General features: G+C 39.4%; 1 protein-coding gene across 1 annotated transcript; it reads right to left on the bottom strand.

Annotated features, from left to right (window-relative positions):
• Positions 1-4,683: 4,683 nt before the first annotated feature.
• On the bottom strand, positions 4,684-5,885 carry LOC148694387 (uncharacterized). The gene is made up of 2 exons (XM_088700612.1): positions 5,039-5,885; positions 4,684-4,712 (listed from the first exon to the last, which is right to left on the bottom strand). Exons 1-2 carry the CDS (start codon positions 5,883-5,885, stop codon positions 4,684-4,686), a joined length of 876 nt encoding a protein of 291 aa, XP_088556738.1.
• Positions 5,886-16,308: the final 10,423 nt, after the last annotated feature.

Below are 16,308 nucleotides of genomic sequence, written 5' to 3'. Positions count from 1 at the left end.
TATTGGTCGATCCCCTTTTCAATGATTCTATCGTTCCAACTTCTAAGGCAATCATGACAATCTTCTTTTACTTGTTTCTTTCTACCTTGTGTCCTTAAATTGTTGAGAAACAGCTAAAAAATATGGTGCTCACTGTAACAAATGTGTGTATTGATACATCTAAGGAGGAGGCGGAGGTGGAGGTGGAGTCTTGTGTTTGAATCTCCTCTTACCCAATATTCCAGATTCATCACAACCAATCATCACACTCATCACACTCAATCATCATGCTCATCACGCATCCAAGAAGAAAACCCTACATGTGATGATGGTCACCGAGCTCTCCCGCCAACAGCCAATAAATAATCGAATGCAACATATAATCTTTTCTGTTTGCATGATGAATTGAATTATATATGAGAATGGTTACAGGATTCACTATTACTTCTTGGAACTTGGAAGAAATGCTAAATGCATGGTTCATGTGTGTGTTGCAGGACAAAACCTTTGGAAAAGTCATCCACAGAAATAGTGGTGGACTTGTATTATGCAGAGCAGGAACTATAACCCCAAGAAGAGGCCCGTGATTCTATTAACGTTGTGGAAACCACATGAGCCTGTATACCCCAAGCTGATCAAAACTACAATTGATGGCCTAAGCATTGCAGAAACAAACGAAATGAGAAAGAGGGGATTAGCTGTCCTTGCTTTAACAAAACTTGGTACGCACTTTTTCTGTTTATGGTCTCGATGACTTGAGAATTGAGATACGATTATACTATCATTTACGATCTTGTTGAAACTGCAGCCAAGAATGGTTATTATGGTAGTTTGGTATAAATGGTCTGATTCGGATAGATTGCCAGGGATTTAAGAAGAGTGATTCCAAGAAAATAGGCTGCAAAATTCGGGTAATTTGTCAGGCCTGTGTTTTTCTTCTCTGCTTAAGCTCACTTCCGTGTGCAGTTGAAAATGCATTTAAATGGCTAGTCATGGAGATTTCCTACTGCATTTCTTCCTGTATATGACATGTCTAAAGATGGTAACAGTTGCTTAAATATCCTCGGAAGACCATAATAGTTTTTTGCTTTCACAACTTTCGAGGGGTTTCTTATGTCAACTGCATACGAAACCGAAATGTGTATTTGCATGCATGATTGCTTCTGTTTATTAAGTTCTCTCATTTCTACTTTACTGTTGATGCAGGATCTTGTTCTTGTATCCCGCTGACATTTGAGAAGGAACAGATTGTGGTTTGGAGAGGGAAGGTCTATAAGCCTCCCGAGGATGGATACTTCCTTCCAGATCGAGAACTGTTTGATAGTCCAGAAGGTGATTTGGGTTCTGGTGCCGAGGCGTGTGACAAGTCAGAATCAGATGGCAACAGTAGCCTAAAGGAATTATCGTCTGGAGAAGATGAGTAGTCACTTCTGTTGCTTTTCAAAGATTGAGTTGTATATTCATATTGAATTACAAGAGAGTGAGAACACTCTTATAAAGAAACACAAAGAGAAGCTACAAGAGAGGAGCAAACACAATCCCTAAGAACCTGCCCTAGACCCGTAAGAAGCAAAAGAAAAATAAAATAAAATAAGGAAAGAAGCACCTACAAGTAAGTAAGAAGAACAAAGAGGTAAGGGACAAGACATAAGAGTAGGGTTAAGACCATCACTTTAGCCCATAACTTAGCTAAAGTGAGGATGACAACCCATCCTTGAGATCCTTACAAAATACTTTGGAAAGCTAAATGTCCACTCCATGAATTAAGGAGTTGACAACAAGTCACTAAGAAATCAAACTCAGCCATGCATGTAACCCGAACCCTAAAGAACATTAGACAACTTCCAATACTCCCCCTCAAGCTGGAGCCAGAAGGTTGATGGATCCAAGCTTGGACAGAAGGCGCTGAAACTGATGAAAAGGCAAGGGCTTTGTGAGAATATCAGCCAGTTGATCAGAGCTTCTGGTATAGTGTGTCTGAATTACTTGTGATTGCACCTGCTCACGAATGTAATGACAGTCAACTTCAATGTGCTTCGTGCGTTCGTGAAACACTGGATTGGAAGCTATGTGCATGGCAGCTTGGTTGTCACAGAATAGAGACATAGGAAGAGTTGCAGAAAACCCTAAATCGCTTAGAAGACCCTTGAGCCAGATTAATTCACAAGCTGTTGAAGCCATTGCACGATACTCAGCTTCGGCACTGGATCTGGCGATGACAGTTTGCTTTTTACTCTTCCAGGTGACCAGGTTTCCACCAACAAAGGTGCAGTAACCACTAGTGGATTCGCGATCAAGAGCATTGCCTGCCCAATCTGCGTCACAGTACCCCATGATGTGAGTGTGATCATTCTTTGTCATGAGAATACCGCGTCCCACAGACCCTTTCAAGTAACGTAAGATCCTCTTTACAAGATTCAAATGATCGACAGAAGGAGTGTGCATGAATTGACTGACAATGCTCACTGCATATGAGATATCAGGTCTGGTGATAGTTAGGTAGATTAGCTTACCAACAAGCCTCTGGTATGAACTGATATTTGAGAGTGGAGTTCCGCCCATTTTAAGTTTGAGCTTGCTATCGAGAGGAGTGGTGGCAGGCTTTGACTCACTCATGTTAGCATCCTTGAGAAGATCCATGACATATTTTCGTTGATTGAGAAATAAACCCTTGTGAGAAGATGCCATTTCAATCCCAAGAAAATATTTTAACACCCCAAGATCTTTAATCGCAAACTTTTGTTGTAGTGACTGTTTGAGTTTGAAGATCTCGGACGCATTATCACCAGTGATTATTAAATCGTCCACATAAATCAGCACCGCTAATTTTCCACCAGCTCCAGTACGTAAGAACAATGATGAATCAACACCACTTCTTTTGAAACCAGTACTATGAAGAACTGAGCTTAGTTTAGCATACCAAGCACGAGGCGATTGCTTCAGTCCATAAATGGACTTATGTAACTTACACACAAGATCAGGGACCTGACTTTGAGGATGTCCAGGGGGCAATCGCATGTAAACTTCTTCTTCGAGATCACCGTGAAGAAAGGCGTTCTTCACGTCCATTTGATACATAGACCAACCTTTATTGACAGCAACAGACAATAACACCCTTACTGAGTTCATCTTTGCAACTGGCGCGAATGTTTCTTTATAGTCCACTTCAAATGTTTGAGTGAACCCTCGAGCCACTAGCCTAGCTTTATGCCTTTCGATTGAACCATCTGCATTAAACTTGATCTTATAGATCCACTTGCAACCCACTGCCCTTTTTCCTTTTGGAAGTTTGGTGATGCTCTAGGTGTTGTGCTGGTCTAGAGCTTTGAGTTCATCTCGCATTGCTTCTTGCCACACAGCCTGATTATTAGCCTCATGGAAACTTTGAGGCTCCCTGTAACTAGAAATGTTGGTAAGAAAGGCAGCATGCGAAGGAGTCACCTTTTGATATGACACATAACTTGACATTGGATGCTTAGGTTTATATATATCAAAATCTTGAAACCTGGTAGAAGGCTGCCTATCACGCCGGGGATTGCGTCTGGGAGAGAAGGCTCATTCTCGTGTAACCCTTCAGCAACATTTTGAGGGTTTTCTTGGTTCTCACTGCCTTCATCTTGTATGAACTCATCTGGCTGAGAGTTTTGGAGATCAGGATCAGTGTTGTCATGACTGAGGCTGAGCTCTTGGTGGTGTAGATCCTCAGGTCCGATTCTTGGTAATGGGAACAGGTCCAGTATGCCATCCCCTTGGTCTATGTTTTCACTTGTTTTAAAAAAAGAGTTAGTCTCATGGAATCTAACATCTTTGGACACAATCACTTTCCTTAGTTGGGGATTATAGCACTTATATCCCTTTTGAGTGGATGAATAACCAAGAAAGATACATTTAATAGCTCTGGGATCCAATTTATCTCGGTATTGAGATTGAACATGCACAAAACAGATGGAACCAAACACTTTAAGATGTGAGACATCAATGTTTCTTCCTTTCAGGACCTCTAGGGGAGACTTGAGTTCCAAGACTCGACTAGGTAACCTATTGATGATGTATGCAGCTGTCATAACACCTTGTGACCAAAATCTCTTTGGTACATGCATTTGCAACATCAGTGCTCTTGTTTTCTCAAGAAGATCTCGGTTTTTACGTTCGGCTACCCCATTTTGTTGAGGGGTTCCAACGCAACTCGTTTGATGCATGATGCCATGAGCACTCAAATAATGTTTCATGATATCGGACATGTATTCGGTGCCATTGTCAGATCGTAAGGTTTGTATTTGAGATGAAAAATGGTTTTTTACAAGGTTATGGAAATCTTTAAATACTTCTATAACTTCACTCTTAGACTTTAGCAGATACAACCAAGTGACTCGAGAGAAGTCATCCACAAAAATCACAAAATACTTGTAACCATCAAAAGATTCACTAGTTGGTCCCCATACATCGGAATGAACTAATTCAAAACACTTACTTGTTCTAGAAAGAGAAGATTTAGAGGATAATCTAGTGTCTTTAGACAAGTGACAGGTTTCACAAATCATATCATCCTTTCCTAAGTTTGGGAACAAAGTTGACAAAATGGGAGAGGAAGGATGTGCCAAACGTTGATGCCACAACCAAGTATCACGAGTGGAGTCGAACTTGGCTTGAAAGCCTCTGGGATTGCTCTTTGATAGGTAATAGAGACCATCTAAGTAAAACCCTTCACCAATCGTCCTTTTGGTGACACAGTCCTGAAAAATCACATTGTGAGGAGAAAAAATGGCTAAACAATTCAAGGTATTTGTGATCCTTCCTACAGATAGAAGTTTGAATGGGAAGGAAGGAACATACAAAGCTACGGACTCGAGTTCATCAGACATCAACTTGATTTTTTCTCTCCCTAAAACCTTTACTTGGTTTCCATCTGCTATTGAGACTTGAGAAGGTTTTGTCAATCTTTCAAATTTTTGAGAATTAGACACAAGGTTGGTCATATGATCTATGGCACCTGAATCTATAACCCAAAAATCATGCAACATATTTAATTTGAGTGCAGTTTTAAAGGCTTTCATAATACCTGGCATGTCTTCTTGGGGCACCGGATTTGTGTCTGTCAAGAATCCTGTGAACTTGCCAAGCATTGCTGTTGATGTTCCTTCTTCCATGCCATTAGTACTGTCTCTTCGATCACCTCCTTTCTTGCCTTGAAGAAATGACATGAACTCATTCATGAGTTCTGTTGGATTTGCTGTGAAGTTCTTGAATGAATCTGACTTATTGGAGATGGAGGTGGATGCAGAATTTGCTCGATGTGGAGTACGATTCACCCTTGGTACATTCCTCATGAAGTCTGGCTTTAATTCTGGATGTAAAATCCAGCATGTGTCCCTAACATGACCTATGTTATTGCAGTGTTGACACTTTAGGTGAGGGTACTTTCCTTTGTACCTTCTTTCGTTAGTTACATATGCCCTAGACTCCGGTATGTTTGGCATTGTACTCATGTTCATGACTTTCCTCCTTACTTCCTCACGTTGAATCGTTGCACATACGCTTGGAAAGGAAGGTAGTTCTGTGTTCATGAGCATGTGGCATCGCAAATCTTCATATGTTGAGTCAAGACTGGACAAGAGTTGAAATATCTTGTCTTCTTCTGCCCTCTTTCGTAGCAACGCTGCATCTGTCGTATGAGGTCGATAGGTTTCCAACTCGTTCCACATGGTCTTCATGCTTCCCAGGAGTTGCACGAATGGCTTACCATTTTGTTGCAAATCGGAGATGTCCTTCTTTAATTGGAAGACCCGAGCAACATTATTTTGGCTGCCATACATTTCCTTGACTGCTTCCCATAGTTGATAAGAAGATTCTGAGTAGCTGAAAATTTCAGCTAACTTTCGCTTCATGGAATTCAAGAGCCATGACATCACAAGCTGATCTTTGCTCAGCCAGGAATCATAGTTTGACGAGGAAGCATCAGGAACTTTGATGCTTCCATTTATGAACCCTAATTTGGACCTACCACCCAACGCCAACGATACAGCTCTCGACCATGACAAGTAATTGAACTCATTCAATACGACTGAGCTTAACCTTTGATTTGGGTTGACATCCACTTCATGCACATTTACGGAGGAAATTTCCGGGGAGCTATCAGCCGTTGAAGCTGCCGGATTTTCTTGCGACATTTTTGAGATTGAAAACTTTGGGAAAGCAGTATAGCAGGAGCAGGTTAAAGTTCATGCTCTGATACCATGTTGCTTTTCAAAGATTGAGTTGTATATTTATATTGAATTACAAGAGAGTGAGAACACTCTTATAAAGAAACACAAAGAGAAGCTACAAGAGAGGAGCAAACACAATCCCTAAGAACCTGCCCTAGACCCGTGAGAAGCAAAAGAAAAATAAAATAAAATAAGGAAAGAAGCTCCTACAAGTAAGTAAGAAGAACAAAGAGGTAAGGGACAAGACATAAGAGTAGGGTTAAGACCATCACTTTAGCCCATAACTTAGCTAAAGTGAGGATGACAACCCATCCTTGAGATCCTTGAGATCCTTACAAAATACTTTGGAAAGCTAAATGTCCACTCCATGAATTAAGGAGTTGACAACAAGTCACTAAGAAATCAAACTCAGCCATGCATGTAACCCGAACCCTAAAGAACATTAGACAACTTCCAATAACTTCATTGCTGCAAATTACAGGCGCCACCTGGGGTGTTGTTGGTTGGAGACTCAGATTTGATCAAGCTTTCCTTCTCCCAATTGCAAATTTGGAATTCATGTAGAGCCAAATGGAGGCAGGCTAGAGTATCCTGGAAATAGTATTTGGGTGAATTTGTGGGTTGTGCTGTGAGGAAACTGCTGATTGAAACCAGATGGAAAGATCTAACATGTTCCGTCGCCGCATCACAAAATGGAAAAAGAAAGCCAAGTGTCCACTGTAATATTAAGATAAGGTGACAAGACAGGATAAGAATTGTGTTAGATTCTTTGGATCCGATTCTCACCATTTGTAAGCTGCCCTCCTTGTAAGACAGTGATTCGATGACTCCGAATCTCATTTGGGGGAGATACCAACCCCAATTGCGCAAGACTTGGATCAGCTCAAGTCTAATTCTGCAATCGTTCGCTATATTAGTTCTAGCTTTTCTATTGAGGCATTGATCATGTTTAAAATTGTAATTAGGATTTGTACGAAAGCGATTCTGCAACATTCCAACTGCCTCCAAATTTGTACGATGATGATAATTGGATGAGGATTGCTAAACTGCAACAATCCTTCTCAAAAAAAAAAAAAAAAAAAAAGAGATTGTTAAAGCCGGATGGTGCTGTCATTATATGCTCCCATTCTAATCCAATTTTGTATAAATCTTTAAACTTGTAATCTTCTTTGCCGTAAGTAGGGACTAGTAACCTTCCACCCCTTCAATAGCCACCCAACCACATATCCCTTCTTCTTCATCACCTTCTCCAGTCCCTAGATGGACGTACGATGTCTTCTTCAGTTTCAGAGGCGGACCTTTTATATGTTGGTTCAGAAAGGAGTATTCACATTTAGAGATGATGAACTTGAGAGGGGAAAACCCATCTCGCCAAACCTCTTGAAAGCAATCGAAGAATCAAGATATGTAATTGTTATTTTTCAAGATACGTAATTGTGCTTGGATGATCTTGCAAAAGCTGTTGAGTGCATGAAAGTAATGGGACATAAAATTCTTGTTGAGGAAAAAAATAGAGTACACAACTCTAACACAAGTGTTGGAGAGACAAACAAGTAAACAAATTACTTGTATTACACTCACAAAATATTACAACATGCAAACTCTCAAGAATACTCTTTAGAAGCTATGACATTCACTCTTTCTAGAGACACATTCTAGACCACTCACACTCTTCACAAAACTACTCACTTACAAGGCTTCTCACTCTCTTGCTTAGCTCTCTTCTTGGCTACTTGCTTGATTACTTGGTTTCTTGATTCTAACAAATCAATTCACCTTGTATTTATAGGTGAGCTAAACCGACTTAAGCATTACTAAAGCTTTCTAGCTAGTTCATTTACTATGCACTCCACCAACATAAGCTATGCATAATAGCCTCACATTTTGATGGCTTCTAGTACATTCTAATTACAAACAAACATACTTAATCATGGCTAGAAACAACTAGCATATTTGCATGCACCGACCACCTTTAATTAATATTACATGCTAGAATCTTCTAGAACAATTCCATACTCTTCTAGAACAATTCCATGCATGTTTGAACTAGAACAATCTAGTTCCTTTATAGTGACTGATCTTAATAGGCTGGTGTTGATTTTTAACACTCCCCCTCAACACCAGCTCATTATTTCATTCTCACTGAGTCGACGCTTTATCTTGAACACTCATTTGCATGATTGGGTTTCACATCTCTTGACCTTGCCACTGGATCTCAAGTTTGATATTTCTTTAACACAACGACCTCTTCTCCTAGCTTTACACCATTCAAAATTTTGTGATGCTTCTTTACACATCTCAACTTCAACTGCTTCTTCTACTATGGATGCATTGGCATATTTGGGATTTGGCTTTGGTATTCTCGTTAACCTCCTTAGTTGTGATCGTGGAGTTGATACTTCCATTTGACTAGGTCTAACTTCTCTTGGTGGTTAATACACACCAGTTTGCCAAGGACTCTTAGGTACTTCTTGCTCGACATCATCTCTAGCAAGCAAATCTTCAAGCTCATATGGACTCGATTGGACTTGGGCAGCTTGGTCTCCCATTTTCTCCTGCAATGTATCTTTAATCTTTCTCGAGTCAGGCAACACCCTATTCTTTGAGCACCATCAAGAAGATGCTTTAGCGTCCTATTCTTCCTCCATAGCTAGTTATGCTACGGTGTCCCAATCATCTTCACTTTTCTCTTTTGAGTTGGTGACATTACTTTTTGCGGGCTTTTTGAACCAACAGTTCTTCTCTATGTGGCCCTTCTTTCCACAATTGTAACATTTTCCTTCAAACCTTTTATTGTTCTGGAATTGACCACGGTTGCCATGATACTTCAGAGCTCCCCCCTGGCCGAGAACTCCCTCCTCCTTGATGACCTTTCGCCTTGTCACCATTTGTTTTAGATCCTCCACAAGCACGCTGCTTAAACCTGCCTTTACTTTCGGTGTAGAGCGCTTGCTCCTTACCTCTTGACGTGACCCTTCTCATTTGCTTTGCCAAAGCTTTTTGATCGGCAAGAAAATTCTCAAACTCAACAAGTGATGGTTGGGTCGGCCATCCTTGTACAGCGGCAACAATGCCTCGATATTCGAGTCTCAATCCATGGATAATTATTCTAACTTAGAAATTTCATGGTAAATAAACTTTACCTTGTGAAAATATTCGGCAATCGTCATGTCTCCTTGGGCCACTGATAACAGCTCGTTCTCGAGAAGCTACAGTCTTGTATCATTCCTCTTTGAAAAGAGTGTGGCGAAGGTTTCTCACGCTTCTTTCAGTGTTTTGGCTTTCCTTATGTGTTCTAACATGTCCTCTTCAACTGTGGTTTTCATGGCAAACATTGCCTTACCTGCCTTGATCTTCTATTTCCGCAAAGTGCTGTGTCTTCATCCGACTGCATAACTTCATTACCATTGATGACATCCCAAAGATCTTAGCCTGGTAGGTAAGATTCCATACACATCGCCCATGTGTTGTAATTTTTGTTGTTCAACTTCTTGATCTCCAACAACTTGAAGATCTCACATCGTATCGGCAAAACTTCAATAAGCTGAATAAGATTAATCAACAATCTTGCGAAATACTAAACTTCTCACAATTCTTGAAAGCTTCACTAGAGACGGTCCCTAATCGTACCGCTCTGATACCAATTGTTGAGGAAAAAATTAGATTACACAACTCTAACACAAGTGTTGGAGAGACAAACAAGTAAACAAATTACTTGTATTACACTCATAAAATATTACAACACACAAATTCTCAAGGACACTCTTTAGAAGCTATAACCCCTCTTCATGAGACTACTCACTTATAGGGCTTCTTACTCTCTAACTTAGCTCTCTCTTCTTGACTACTTTCTTGATTACTTGGTTTCTTGATTCTAACACAAAGCAATTCACCTTGTACATTTATAGGTGAGCTAAACCGACTTAAGTATTACTAGAGCTTTCTAGCTAGTTCATTTATTACGCACTCCACCGACATAAGCTATGCATAATAGCCTCACATTTTGCTGGCGTCTAGTACATTCTAATTACAAGCAAACATACTTAATCATGGCTAGAAACGACTAGCATATTGGCATGCACCGACCACCTTTAATATTACATGCTAGAATCTTCTTCCATGCATGTTTGAACTAGAACATCTAGTTCCCTTCTAATGACTGATCTTAATAGGCTGGTGTTGATCTTTAACAGTTCTCCCAGTTTTCTACGATATGGATTCATCTGAGGTACGAAAACAAACAGGGAATTTCGGGATAGTCTTCTCCAACTCCAGGCATGAAGAAACCTTTAAACACAATACTAAGAGAGTGCAAAACTGGAGAGCTGCTCTTACTGAAGTTGCCCATCTTTCTGGATAGCATATCCAAGATCAGTAATGTTACTGAACTCTTCTTTGTTTCTTTTCTCTTATCTTTTTAATACAAACCATAGGTAATGTACTATACATACCTTTTATTAAGAATTAGCAACCTTCCAATCATCTCCAGATCATCTCTTTCGTTTGTTTGAATTTTAATCTTAACCATTATTATAAATCTAAGGTGTGTGCGTAATCAACATAAAATGATCATAAAATTAAAGAAGCACTTCATGAAGCCTCCTCGAATTTGATTAATTAATTAATTTTTTTTGTACATGCAGAAAGAAGAAAACTTACATTTAGAAAATAATCAACACAAAGGGACTTTACCCATCTTTACTTATCATGATAGATTAGCTAAACAAAGAAAAAAATAAAAAAGAAATCGCATTGAAATATATTTTATTGACCAATCAGAATTGCTCCCTATGGTCTATAATTGCCTCAAAAGGTCCAATATACATACATTATTGGACATTTTGAATAACAGTCAAGAAGATCTTATGAAAATTAAACATTTTCGCATAGAAGATGTCAAACATATATTGAACATTCTAGAAATATAAAAACATTTCGAATAAATTTTTATGAGTTATTTACTCCCCCCCTTCGTTTTGAATCTTGAATCTTTAGCACAATCCATATATTCCAAATAGGTCCAAAATTTAATTGAATAGATGTATATATCTAGAGAAAATTCACTTTGAAGCGACTATTCCCTAGATACACATGTCATAGTATACTTTATTCATTTATTTCGCAGTTGAATCAATTTAAAAAGGATCAGTAAGGACTTATCAATAGGTAGTGCTTGCTCCAATACCTAACCAAAGGGCTATTATGAGAATGAGGATCCTCTTTGTGAGAATCTTGAGGATCCTCCAATCACATTTGTTCAAAGTACATCGAGCGGTCAGTTTTTGTCAGGTATTGTTTATATTTACTTTTAAATGAAAAGATTTACAGCGATTTCTGGTCGCATGATATATGATTAATGGATATGATTGGAGGATCTCCGGGATCCTCACAAAGAGGATCCGGAGAGAATCCTCATTCTTATTATGGTATCAATTATAAAGAACACCCAATAACTTATTTGGCGCTGTACGAAGTATTTGAAATACAGGAATATCGGTACATATTTGGGTGTGCATGGGATCATGTATTCACGAATTTGTAGCCATAACATTTTTAATATGTAAGGGCGAAAGTATTATGGATAACAAAAACCCAGCAGTTCCATGATTATTACTAAAGAAATTTTTGGCACAATATGCTGAATTGCTGGTCAAAACTAGTGAATAAAAACTCGTAGGTTGTTGCTCGAAGCAGTAGTTTTGTTCTACCAACTATATGCACTGACATCACCATGAATAAACCGACCCTAAGAAGTACGAAAACACAATAATTTAGGTCTTCTGTTGAATTGAAGAAGCCATCTCAATGCTAAAAGTTCTGTATCCAATAACACAAAGTCCTTGTATGATTGTATCTATAGCATACTATCGGTCTAGTAATATGAGATTGTTGCTTATACAGAAGATGGTTATCTATTTCTTTGCAGGTATGAATCCAAGGTTATTCAAGATATTTGTAAGCAAGGTTTTCATTAGGCTTAATCAAATACTCCCCAGCATATTTAAGGATTTAGTTGGAATGGATTCTCCTGTGAACAAATTGCTTTCGTATTTAGACACAAGATTTCCTGATGTTCGTATGATAGCGATTTGGGGGATGGGAGGTATCCGGAAACCAAAACAACTTGCACAAGTAGTTTCTAAAAGGTACAAGCTCACTTGGAAGGGTACAATTTTCTTGCACATGTTAGAGAGATGATTGATAAGCAAGGTGCAATTCATTTACAAGAGCAACTTCTTTCAAACATACCGAAAGGTAATGTATGTGTACGGAACGTTTATGAGGGGATCAAAATAATAAGCTAGAGACTACATAGCAAACCAGTCCTTATTGTTCTTGATGACGTGGATGAGTTAGAATAATTGGAATCATTGTGTCATCGTGATTGGTTTGGTTCCGAAGTAGAAGTATCATAACATCAAGAGATGAACACTTGCTTTGAACATTTGGAGTGGATAAAGTATGTAAGGTTAGGGCATTAATTATTGATATGCTTAAAGTAAGTTTTGATGGATTACAAAAGATAGAAAAGAAATTGGTTTTGAACATTGTATGTTTCTGTAAAGGAGAGAAGAAAAATCGTGCAACATGAATACTAGAAAGTAGTTATGGCGACCGCTCCGGCATTGATATAATACAAGATTGGGAAATTGTTTGTTGAGAATGTCCGAACCTGGGAAACGTAGCAAGCTATGGCTTCCCAATGATATCATCCATGTACTCGTAAATAATAAGGTAAGAATAGTGCAAGCATCTGATTAAAGATTGTTAAAACTCTTATGTCTTGGTATTTTTCTGAATTGTTCTATAGAGGGACGACTGCGGTGGAAGGTATATCCTTAAATTTGGCCCGAGTAGAGAAGTATGACTTGAATGTTGATCCCTTCTCAAAGATGTGCAAGCTAGTACAACTTGAACGTCGGATGTCTTTGGAACAAGTTGCACATTCTGGAATAGCATGCTTATCATTTCATTTCTTTACCACCAAGCTTTCAATCAGATAAGCTTGTTGAACTCATCATTCATTGAACTATATACAACAATTGTGTAGGGGAAGTGAAGTAAGAATATATTCTTATGCCTGTTATGTATTACTCAATATCAGCCAATTATTTATTCGTGTTTATTTTAAAATTATCACAGCGCTAGATCATGTTAGTTTATGGATCTCAGAGATTCCCAAGACTTGATTGTGACCCCAACCTTCTTTGACAGACCAAGACTTAAGTTATTTCAATCTGATGGATGAAGCAAAATGATATTGGCAACTGTTGATGCACAAAATCGGTGAGGACTTTGGTACAACAGAAAGTGTCAAGTTTGTCACCTTCGCTAGGTTGCTCTGGTCATTAGTGTGGATAAGTATGTAAATGAATAGAAACAGGGAAGTAAATAACACAAGATGTACGTGGTTCACCCAGATTGGCTACGTCTGCGGAGTAGAGGAGTTCTCATTAGTTGTGAAGGGTTTACACAAATACATAGGTTCAAGCTCTCTTTTAGTGAGTTCTAATGAATAGTTTAGTACAAATGACATTAGGGATTATTGTGGGAGAATGATCCCCTTTTATAGAAGAGAGTTTCTAGCTTTGTTCTGACATTAACACGTGTCGTGTTGTGATTGGCCTCTGATATCGACACGTGTTGCGCTGTGATTGGCCTCTGATACCGACATGTGTCGTGTTGTGATTAGCCTCCTGATTGGAGGAAAAGTCTTGTGGGTCCTTGACGGTATGCTGTTGACCGTTGCTTAGTAGTTTCGGGACTGGTCAAGTATGGTACAAACAGTGCTCCCCTAAGTTCCTGAGTGAGAGAAGCTCCTCGGTTGGGGACTTGCAAGATCCAAGCCATTGAGTAATCACGAAACTTCCACGTACCGAAGTGTGGTGTCGTCTTCACTTGCCTTCTCTGTCCTGTAAGTAGATGTGGCATCTTCTCTTGGAAGTACTTTTCCTTCATCCAGGAGTGGTATCTTTGGTTGGCGTTGACGCACAAGGTAATGTATCATTTTCATTTGAAGCTTACTTGTAGTTTCGGGTTTGGTTAAGTGCGATACAAACCATATAGTAGGAGTCCCCCAAGTCTCTAAGTGAGGAGATCTGCTGAAGGAGGTGACAGACAAGGTAAGCAATCAAGGTTCCAAGCAATCAGTCTCAGATCGGTAGGTTGATTTTGGGTTCCGGCTGATTGCACTCATTCTCCCTGTCTCTCATTCAGCAATAAGGATAAAGAGAAGAAACAGGGAGAAGAGATGATATGAGGTACTCTTGTTTTTGGAGAAGACGGATGAATCGGCACGTGCTTTGTTGTACTTGACTTTCCACAGGTGTATTCTTGAACTAGGCTGGAGGGTTTTCTGGTTTCCTCCAAAGGAGCGAGCCGACTCCAGAATTTGAGGGTCAAAACAAATCCGTCAGACCTGGAGTATGTTCGATCCTGATGATATGGGATACTTTTGTTGTTTGACAAAGTAGTAAATGTGGTATGGCGAAGCTTTGTTCTTCGACAATGGTGTTAGCAAAAGGCTATTGAGGCTTCTCGATCTCTTCAATTAAAGCAATGATGCTGAGCTTGGATTTGACTTAGACTCTTCCGTCTGGATTGTGCTGTTCCATAAGAAAGGGCGTCGTGCTACAGTGATCTGTTCTAGCTCTCAGTTGAACCTTCTGCTTAAATATTTTGTATAGCAGAAATGGTGCGCAACCTTTGCATTTAAATGGTCATTCAGAGCAGTACTTCTCAGTGACTCATCCATGCTTGGCAGCTTCAGTGTAAAGAGCCAATATCGTACCAATTGTTCTGAGGTATTTACCGAAGGAATTCATAACCTTGACAATAGTTGAGGATGAGTACTCGAGAGCAATGCTAGGCAAGCGACCAGGCAAAGGTTCCAGACAATTAGTTCTAGATCGGAAGTTTGATTTCAGGTTCTGACTGATTGCATTCTTTCTCCTTGTCCTGCAGGTAAGAGCAAGGGCAAAGGAAAAGACAGGGAAAAAGCATGATATGGGATACTCTTGCTTTCAACCTTGATGATATGAGATATTCTTGCTTTGATGCACAAAATCATGCTTATTGGATGAACCATATAAATTGAATTTTCTTTGAACAGTCTTGATCAAGAGTGTGTGAAGCTTTCTATGAGTTGTAGTGTTTGCATTGTTACAGAGGAGAAATGTCTGAAGCAGATGTAAGAGGGCTGAAGAGCTTGATCTTCGTATACCATGCATTGAAGCCGTTGTTGGCTTGCAATAAGACTTTGTTGGTGACTATAACTCTTGTTAGGCATAAGTACTCCCCTAGTTGAGTTGTAAAGCTTGAGGGTTTTTGATTATTTGTGAATACTAGGAGTTCACATGTACAAGTTGTACCACTCGTCTTCTGGTTGGTGTAATGAATGGTGAGTTGCTTTCATCACTTGGTTAGTGGTACGAATGTGAGTTCCTTTATCACCTTTCATCACATTTCATCACCTGGTTGGTGGCACGAAGATGAGTTCCTTCTTCACTTGGTTGGTGGCATGAGTGGCAAGTTGCCAAATGATATTAGAGTACAGGTTGTACATTTTATCACCTGGTTGGTGGCATGAAGGAGAGTACAAGTTGTACATTTCATCACCTCGTTGGTGGCATGAAGATGAGTTCTTTCTTCACATTTCATCACTTGGTTGGTGAGAATAAGGGCAAGGTGTCAAGGCACATTGTAGCAAGTGTCGAATGACACAAAGTGTGTTGAACCCTTTCGAAGCATAGTTGGCTTATGTATGGATGTGTTGGAATGTATGATGTTTATGTATGAATGTGTTGGAATGTATGATGTTTATGTTGATTGACATGAGTGATGCTTATGAATGTTTTGCTATGCATGAAGGGATCCCTTGTTTGGATATAAGTCATGTTGACATATACTTAAACTTTATTTGATGTTGTAAGCATTCGTGTTGAAGCTTTGAACCTGAGCGTTTCAGTGATAGGGATGTAAAGGAGTTAGGACCAAGTTGTCTAAATCACCTCTTTATTGAATTGATGCCCAATGGCCTTCATTACATAGGATGCCAAATGGCCGTAGGTTGTTTGTCATTTTCACTTTGCATCTAGTTCTGGACTTGGAACGTTGCTTGCTCAAG

Source organism: Pyrus communis, chromosome 9, assembly GCF_041283825.1.
Source record: "Pyrus communis isolate YQ-2024b chromosome 9, ASM4128382v1, whole genome shotgun sequence".
Taxonomy (NCBI): Eukaryota; Viridiplantae; Streptophyta; class Magnoliopsida; order Rosales; family Rosaceae; genus Pyrus; species Pyrus communis.
Note: the sequence above shows the minus strand (reverse complement) of the source record. Positions and strands in the feature narration are given on the sequence as shown.